This window comes from Harpegnathos saltator, unplaced genomic scaffold, assembly GCF_003227715.2.
Source record: "Harpegnathos saltator strain DR-91 unplaced genomic scaffold, Hsal_v8.6 scaffold515, whole genome shotgun sequence".
In the NCBI taxonomy this organism is placed as follows: Eukaryota; Metazoa; Arthropoda; class Insecta; order Hymenoptera; family Formicidae; genus Harpegnathos; species Harpegnathos saltator.
This window is the reverse complement of record NW_020230333.1, coordinates 663,081-671,887: the sequence shown is the minus strand read 5'-3', so window position 1 is coordinate 671,887 and position 8,807 is coordinate 663,081. Positions and strand designations below refer to the sequence as shown.

Genomic DNA, 8,807 nt, shown 5'->3' with positions numbered 1-8,807 from the left:
CCTACATCACCATGTAGGCTCGACTCGCCTTGTTACATTCTCTCACACTCTCTCTCTCTCTCTCTCTCTCTCTCCACGTTCTCCCTCCTCGGTCTTTTAAAAGATCAACGCCGGCACTCGGTTGGGTCCGACGTCGAAGGAGGAACGACGAGAGCGTGTCTCGGGGTCCGACCGACACGCCACTCCGCCGAGAAGATCGACATCGGGGAACGCGCGCTCGTCGATTTCGTCTCGCCTAGGCGCGCTCTGCGCACCTGACACCCGCGAGGACGACCTTGACCAACTTGCGACGAGAGCCCTCAGTCGCACCGGTGACCATCGTTGGCCGCGGATACTACCAATTGCGTAAGCCGCGTTCGGGGCTTGTAATCGGCTGTTAGATGCATGTTGGAAAGCTTCTCCGCGGCTTCCACTCGCGATACTCGCCTGGATGCGCCGGACGACCTCGGCGCGCTAAATCTGAAGGCTTTTCTCGGCTATCCCGCCTTTGTCTTCTCTCATCGTCTTCGTTATAATATTCATTGGCACATGCAACCCGCAGAGCAAATTTTTCTCGCTATTCTCGTCCCCGATCGCGCTCCGGAATACTCGACGAAGACGAGTTCCTCGCGAAAACTGCGGCCTTCAAATAGAGCTGCGCGAGACGCGGATCCAATGGGATTTTCATTGTTTCGGCAGATCTGCCGATATTTACGGCGGCGCTCCATTATAGAATACACCGCTTTCAGAAAGATTGTTAACGTTTTCGTTGAAATTCCCGAGTGCCGCCGCTCGCGACATTGGCTCGCTCGGCTCCAACCAGAGGCGTCCAAATCAGGGCGTCATCGAGAGAGAGAGAGAGAGAGAGAGAGAGAGAGAGAGAGAGAGAGAGAGAGAGACAAACACACAATCCACGCGCGCGGGGTTCAACACCCGCGAGTGTTCCGTGCCGCGCGCGTCGGCATTTTCCGCGAGATTACGCGGCCCCGTCACTAATAAATCCGCGACGCGACTCCGTCGTATTATTACACGCCCGGTGCCGGAAATATGCGACGCGCGCGGGGGGGGGGGGCGAGGGGCGGGCGTCCACCGTAGCGTAAAAACGGCAGTCCGATCTCTCGGAAGCGGCGCTTCATAGCCGCGCACGCTCGGATAGACGCTGGCGTTTCCCTGAAGCGCTACACCGCCGCGCGCGTATGGCTATTCGCTTTATGAGCGGAAACCTGTACATTTAATTTCCCATGAGAAATTGCGAGCCCGCCCTCGCCCTGCGCGCGGCGGCCTCCCTTATCCGCGCCCTGACGCCCTTCGCTCAAGCCCGCCGCTCGAGGAACGTCGCCGGTGCTACGTCCATTCATTCATAACGCGTTTCTCAACGCTGGGAAGTGGCCACGACGTCGTCCACGAAGTGCCCATTTCCGAAATGGTCACGTACCGACTGTACGTCACGTGGATACCGATCTTTAAAGCCGCACGCTCTCGATTCTCTCCCTCGGTCCCGTCTCCCTTCCTCCCCGTCGCTCTCGCGCGATCTCTCTCTCTCTCTCTCTCTCTCTCTCTCTCTCGCGCGCGTATTATGCACCGCCATCGCCACCGGCTCTAGGACGTCCATTATCTTTGGCGTGCCGCTCGTTCATCTTTTTCGTCGTGACTATGATCGATGGCCGGCGGGGAGCGCGCGCGCGCGCACTCCACGACGTTTATATCTGACTCGCGAAAATTACATTGGTTACATGGCTTGATACGCGCGCGCGATACGCGCCGCAGAACTCGATCGAAAGCCCGAGATATCATCGTAGCCCGCCTCGTGGCCCGAGGTATCGTCCGAAGAGGTTTAATATCTGCCCTCCCTTCGACCACCCGATGTCCATCGCTGCGCGATCTCATCTGCCCGCGTTTGCTCGTGATATACGCGGAAATGTAATCCCGCTGGTGTGTTCGCACACCAGCTCTCGCGGTGTCTCGCGTGTAACTCGAATCGTTCGCCATTATTTCAGCTATTCGAACGAGTATCTTCATACGCGCGGGGATGAGCACTCGGCACACACTCGGTAGGCGAGCCACGCTCTCTCTCTCTCTCTCTCTCTCTCTCTCTCTCTCTCTCTCTCTCTCTCTTCTCTTACCACCCTTGTCATCTTTTATTTACTTGGGATACTTTCCTCGCGATCGTAACTCTTACGAGCGCGCGATACCGTCAACTCTGTCGTAACTCGAAGAGGGAAATGTCACGTGTAATGTAAACAGCCTATTATCTCTGCCTATTATCCCACTCGCCCTCGCCGATAACCCGACACTGCTCCATTCAACTCGACTCGAGCAATTGTATCTACGAGATCGCGCGCGAGGCAAGAAAATTGAGGCAAAAAAATCTCGGCGCGGCCCGGTCTCTCTAGAAAAGAGATGAAAAGTCCGCGAGTCCGAGGAAAGAGTTTAAGCGCTCGCTTGGGGAAGATTTAAATTGCGCTCTCGCTCCTCGTTATCTCCTTTCGATTCCTCGAAGACGACGTCATCACGCGGGAGATTTACACTGTCGCCCGTTGACTTTTAATTAGACCCTTATTTTCCACTGGCGGCTGTGTGTGTGTGTGTGTGTGTGTGTGTGTGTGTGTGTGTGTGTACACCGTAATGATCGATACGCGCTGCGAACTCTTCCGCGACCTCCCTCGCCGCTCCGGTGCGGGAATCCTCCCCGAGAATACCGGTTCCACCTAGCTCTGCCGCAACAACGCGCAAGAACGCGCCACGCACGAGAGCAGTGGCCGGGGCTTCGTCGACGCGGCGAGCTCTTCCCGAGGAAGAGAGCTGCGAGATGTGATTGCGCCTTATTAGGGATGAGCATGCGAGCCGGGGGAAGCGACGATTGTCTGACTGCCGGAGGAGCATCGTCCTCTATTCGCGATTCACCGGCGGAGCCACCGGCAGCCGCGGTGAATCCACGAGGGGCCACACCAATTAGGGCCATCGCGTCGTTCTCAGCTCGTTCTAACGAAGCGTGGCGACGATTCGTCGCTCGTCAAACGGCCCTCGCTTCGAGATCTTTCGCGTTATGATGTGACTGACACGACGGAAGAACGCGGTAGCGGCGACTTCCGCTGACTCGGCTGATCCACTTTCGTTGACGTTTATATTCCGGCTGCGTTTCATCGCGCGATCTGTGATCTCACAGCCGACCGTGACGAGCGTCACGGTCGGCTCTCCTCGCGGCTGGCGAACGATTAAAAGTTTCAGCGCAACGTTTTGCACTCGCTACCGGCGCGCGTGGTTTTATGTCGGCTGGAATATACGAGTAGTTGGTCTCGTCGAGAAAGCAGAGAGAGAGAGAGAGAGAGAGAGAGGAAGAGGAGAGAGCAGTCTCGTGATCTTCTTATACAAGGGCAATAAAAGAGCTTCGGATTCTTGTCTTCTTTTCTTTTTCTTTTTTCACGATACTTTCCGCTCTTCATTCTGCATTAAAACTTTGCTTTTACTCTGGACTCTTTTTAGTTTTTAGTCCGTTGAATGCAAGAACCGATATAAAAATGGGATGCGCAGGGTTTGATGGCGCAAAAAAAGTGTAGCGACGTTAGCGACTGAGAAGAAAAGACGAAAAAAAACGCGACTTTTGCGAAATTTGAGAATTCCAATTCCGGGGAAAATTTCTGAAAGACGGGCGGTCTTTCGGTGTGCACGCGCGATAACGCTCGTCCGTCTCCTTGCTGCTTGCAGTTTTCACTCCAACGAACGTCTGTTCCTGCGCGATTTCGTCTCTTGCTCGGCCGGCACCAGCGGCGGCAGGCTCGCGAGATGGCTGCAACCGGACAGTTTTGTGGATCCCGGCCAATGCGAGGCGCTTTATTCGCGCGAGGACATGAGATGCGGATGGCCGGCCATCGTCACCGTGCTCACGAGAGATCAATACGGCGAGGTCGTGCACGTCCCCGGACTGAAGGTACGGTATCATCTCGTCTCCTCCTCCCGGAGGCGCCCGGCTCCTTTGTCGACGTGAGATCATTTGCAGGTCGAAGTGAAGGCAGTGCCGATAGATAAGACAGACATCACAGAGTCCGATCAGAGCAGGAAGATCCGTCGCGTCTCGCAGCCGGATCCGATGACCTTCGGCGGTCACCCGCAGCCTCCGTTGGACGTGCCCTACGAAGTTACCATCAACAACAAGATGTGCTTCTACGCCATCAACATCATGAAGGCCTATCAGAATTACTCGTTCGAGGAACTACGGCTGATGTCGCCCGCCGTGAAGAGGTCGAGCGAGAGCATGCTGGTCAGGCCTAACGGCGACGGCAGTTACAGCGCCACGTGGACGCCGTCCTCGGTCGGCTGGTACTCGCTGATGATCACGGTCGACGGCTACAATATGGAAGATGTGAGTCCTCCCGTAGACGCTCGAGTTGAGAACACGCGGCGGACCTCGTTCGCGCCTCCCTCGTAGGTTTCAGGGTGGATTAAGATGAAATTTGCCTCTGTTTAGAACTACAAAGTCGAGGTGAAGGAATCCCCTCAGGGCATGCAGCCGCCAACGCAGAACATTGTGAAAAAGCCGCAGCTGCAGCCGAGCAGGCTCCGGAAATTCGTGGCGAAGAATAGTGCTGGTTTGAGAATACGAGCTCATCCGTCGCTGCAGAGCGAACAGATCGGATTCGTCTCGGTTAATGACACTATAGCGTTCGTCGATGAGGTAATGTCTGAGGAAGCTGCTCGCGCACGCTTTAATTGAATTCACCTCGAGGCCTGCGACTGCGACTGGACGAACAAATAAAGACACACACACACACACACACACACACACACACATTCGCCATTTATATTGTCGTCGTTATACCGGATCAGTCTAAAAGCTCGATTTAATTCTCCGGTCAAATTTGACGTCCAATGAAATTCAATTGTTTATTCAATGGTCGTGGTTTATGAGACTCTTTGTTCACGTTGGTCGATTCACGGTTGGTGTCGGAAGGAGGCGGAAAATTCAGCCAAACTTTTCGATTGACCCGACATTACAGACTTTTGGTATTACTCGCGTCGTTATTTCCACGGCGTGCCTCCTCGAAGAGGAACAAAAGCATCCCAGGGTGGGAATATAATGTTCCACAATACAATGTTTCCGCTAATGATCGCGCAGATCCACAACGACGACGGGGTCTGGCTACGATTAAACGCGGAGACAATCAAAGAGTACTGCAACAGCAGTCACCTGGAGGCCTGGTGCTTGCAGTACAATCAGCATCTAGGGAAGACTCTGCTACTGCCGGTGGAGGAGCCAAAATCGATTCTGGATCAGGTGATCAAGGAGACCATCATGCGAAAGCGTCCCGACGCTGGCGACGAGTATGTGCGACAAAATGTCTTTCTCTCTAGCGCGCTTCTTCTCGACTGTTTCTTAATTTAACACGACAGTCTTCCTCCCGTCAGCAGTAAGAGGAAAACGGTGACTTTCGACGCCGGAAGGAGCATGATAGTCGTGAAATGCGGAGCTTCCGGGCACAATATCAGGAGCAAGCCGAGCTTGAAGAGCGCGCCGGTTGGGATGTTGGCGCTTGGGAACACAGTAACTATTCAGGAATACGTAAGTCCGTCTTGCCGGAAACTGTCGGGCTCTTTCTTCGTCAAAGTTCCCCCGCCCGTCCCGACGGGACGCTTTACGGTCCGCGTCTGTCTTTTACAGTGCGTGAATCACGAAGGAACCTGGGTGCGCATCGATGACGACTCGGTGGCCAAGTATTGCTTCGACAAAGGCCGGGGTGTGGACGGCGAAGCGTGGTCGCTCGCGATCAACAAACACGGCGTGATTTACATGAAGATCGAGCAGGACCTGGAGAACGATCCGATAGAGAAGAAGCCGATGATACCGGAGCCGACCGTGTCGCCGAGTAACAAAGGCTTCGACTTTTCGATACCATCCGTGAGCCACGAGGGCTTCAACTTCACTACGCAAAACTACACATCGGACACGACGGAGTCCGTCGAGGGTTGCAACACGAATCCATTTGTTTTCGGCTCGTACAATCAGCATGACTCGCCAGGTAGGATGCAGTCGCGGACGGCAAATTCGGCTGACTTGTTGCATCCAGTGACCGGTGTGTACGTGTGTACGTGTGCGCGTGCGCGTGCGTGTGTGTACATGTGTATACGCCAAATGCGTTCTTCGCAGGAAGCGAACGCTTCACACCGGAGAAAACCGACGGGACCGCCAAGTTCTCCAAGCCCCATTCCAAGGAGAGAGTGGCCAAAGAGCGCGAGAGGGAGGGCGGCGGCGGAAAGTTCAGCGTTCTTCAGAAATGGCTCAGAGGGGATGATAAGTGTCACGGCGAGAAAAGAAGTTCACCGGGCAGGTATGGAGATGCATTCGATGCACATAATATTCCCCCCGCATCATACATCTTTCATATTTCGGCCGAGTTTTTCGTCGATTTAGAACACGGTTATGCCGCCGATGCGTGTCGCGCGTTATTACATCTCGCGCGCATCGGCCGCGCTGTTTCTCGAGGTCTCATCGTAGATCTCCCTACGCCGCGACCACTACGCGAGTTTAAGTTTCGCTGAAAGCGACTCACGATACGCGATTCGCTTTTCCTGCGCGCTCCTCGGCAGCTGCTGCAGTTTCAATTTCGGCGTTAACTCGCATAATTTATCAGCTTACAATTCCGCGAGCATCCGTCAGCATATGCGTATCACCGATGCTTCGCAGAGATTTCTCGGAATTCGTGGGCGTGTCTGTGAAGGAGTTGGTAAAGGCGATGGGGGAAAGTCGCGCGAACGGCAACGGAGCGACACCGCCGGAGACCCCTCGGCGAATGTCAAGAAGTTCCTCACCGAAGAATCCCCAAGGTGGGTCACCAAGATTTTGCAGTCCGTCCTCTAGCCCAGTCCCGATACCCGGTACGTATTCGGTACTTGCACTCGCAATGACGTATATAGAGACATCACTTGTTTTCTCTACCGAGTTACGGATCTTTGTTTTTTTTTTCTTTTTTTTTTTTTCTTCTTTTTTCTTCATCTTCTTTCTCGCGATTCATTCTGCTCTTGTGACGCTATTACGTACATGCGTATATACTCTCGTGCGACTTGACACTGTATAAATCCCCCTTGAAAATTAAATCATTTCAGAAGCTGTGAAAACGGACGCTGACACTCGTAAGGCTATACATTTTTTTTTTTACGTGTTTTCTCGTTCCCTCTCTTTTTGTTATATCGCGTGTTAGAGCACAGAAAGTGATGTGTGTACGACACACAGTGACATTACATGATGAAATACATGATAGATTTATAGGGAGAGTGAGAGAGAGAGAGAGAGAGAGAGAGAGAGAGAGAGAGAGAGACAATTTTTTATATGTACAAACATTAACTACTAACTCTATGTTGTACTACTAAGTATGTTGTTTGGATTAGTTATAACAAATTAGTCATGTTGTGGTCTTAGCTGGGTCCAGTCGGCAGCCAGCTGTTTCTGGCAATTGCCTCTTCCCTCCTGCTGCTAACGCACCAGGTACTCGCTCGTATCCTACTGAATTACTCAAGTTGTAAGATAGCGTATATCATGCATAGTATTATAATAGTTTGTATCGTCGAGGATCTGTTTTAATCATCACCGTTTACGTCTACGAATTCTATAGGATTGATGGCACGCTATAGAAACCACTATCAGCATATTGATCAGTGAATTTTGCAAACACTGTATTATGCATGCGAGACAGCGGTAGTTGCAAATCGGAATGGCACGCGATATTATTTCGTTTCTTCAAGCATGCATGCGACATCGCAACTTACCACTGCAATATCACGCACAACTAGCGAGATCTCGGCGCGCGCGCGCGCGCGCGGGAGGAACGCTAGTAGATGAAAAAGCTTTACCGTATTAATTGTAAGACATACCCTCGACACGATATACAAACGCTACAATTAATCCAAATTATTAGGTGGGAGAAGCGCGATAGGAGGGGGAGAGAGTATGAGTAGCAGCCCTGTACTCTGCGGCTCCCCCCGAAGTGTCGGCCTCTCCCCGTTAGGTAAGATCCACTGATACACAACTAATACGCCCCTTAGTTGAAACATCGTATTGAGATCCGTTAGCGCAAGAACAGTCGGCCGCAAGATGTTGCGCGCCGCTCTTCTTGTTGTCTTCTTTGTACTTTCATCATGCAAATCGAGTATACGAATGAGAGAGAGAGAAGTACCGCTCCCTTTGGAGACTTGTTTTTCGTTTGCAACATGATCGCACGAAGTAATCTGCACGACTTGAACACCTCGGAATGAATTGTGTAAGCGAATGTTTTGATGAATGTTTTCGCTCTGTCACTCTCATTGTTCGTGTATGCGCGTGCGTGCGTGCGTGCGTGCGTGCGTGCGTGCGTGCGTGCGTGCGTGCGTGCGTGTGTGTGTGTACGCATATACATATATGTGTCCATATATCGCCTACGAGAGGTGAGAGAATCGACACCCTTGCTATGAGAATCAAGTATCCGAATACGCGTGGCTCGCGAGCGTCGCGCGCGGGCTCGATCGTAGCCGCGTCATTGTCCTTTTCTTCTTCTTCAAGTGTCGGGAGGGATGGTCGACAGCATCACGTCACAACGTCGCAGCTCGACGCAGAGCGACACAAGTGCCTTGGTTAGCAGCCTGACGAGAGATCCGTCTCAGTCACCGAGCGGCATTAGTACTACTGCCAATACCCGTGATCTATCACCGAGTCCAAGTTGCAGTTCCTTACACATGAGATCCGAGGGCAGCATAGCGAGCCCGCCCGACACTCCCAAGAAGGATTGTTGTTGCGTAAGTGACATAACACGAGAGTCTTCTTAACCTTTGTAACGAGTTGTACCCCCTCCCCCCCTTCCCGC

The 8,807-nt window shown here is 52.8% G+C and overlaps 1 protein-coding gene across 1 annotated transcript in view; it reads left to right on the top strand.

The window, feature by feature from the left end:
* Nucleotides 1-8,807, top strand: part of hiw (MYC binding protein highwire) — a 232,485-nt gene that overhangs the window by 215,452 nt on the left and 8,226 nt on the right. Inside the window, exons 17-28 of the mRNA XM_025302855.1 lie at nucleotides 3,685-3,907; nucleotides 3,977-4,339; nucleotides 4,445-4,651; nucleotides 5,093-5,298; nucleotides 5,368-5,536; nucleotides 5,636-6,047; nucleotides 6,122-6,302; nucleotides 6,659-6,849; nucleotides 7,078-7,104; nucleotides 7,391-7,456; nucleotides 7,887-7,976; nucleotides 8,507-8,739. Of these exons, the coding sequence (XP_025158640.1) occupies nucleotides 3,685-3,907; nucleotides 3,977-4,339; nucleotides 4,445-4,651; nucleotides 5,093-5,298; nucleotides 5,368-5,536; nucleotides 5,636-6,047; nucleotides 6,122-6,302; nucleotides 6,659-6,849; nucleotides 7,078-7,104; nucleotides 7,391-7,456; nucleotides 7,887-7,976; nucleotides 8,507-8,739 (2,368 nt within the window). The remainder of the gene's footprint in view (nucleotides 1-3,684; nucleotides 3,908-3,976; nucleotides 4,340-4,444; nucleotides 4,652-5,092; nucleotides 5,299-5,367; nucleotides 5,537-5,635; nucleotides 6,048-6,121; nucleotides 6,303-6,658; nucleotides 6,850-7,077; nucleotides 7,105-7,390; nucleotides 7,457-7,886; nucleotides 7,977-8,506; nucleotides 8,740-8,807) is intronic.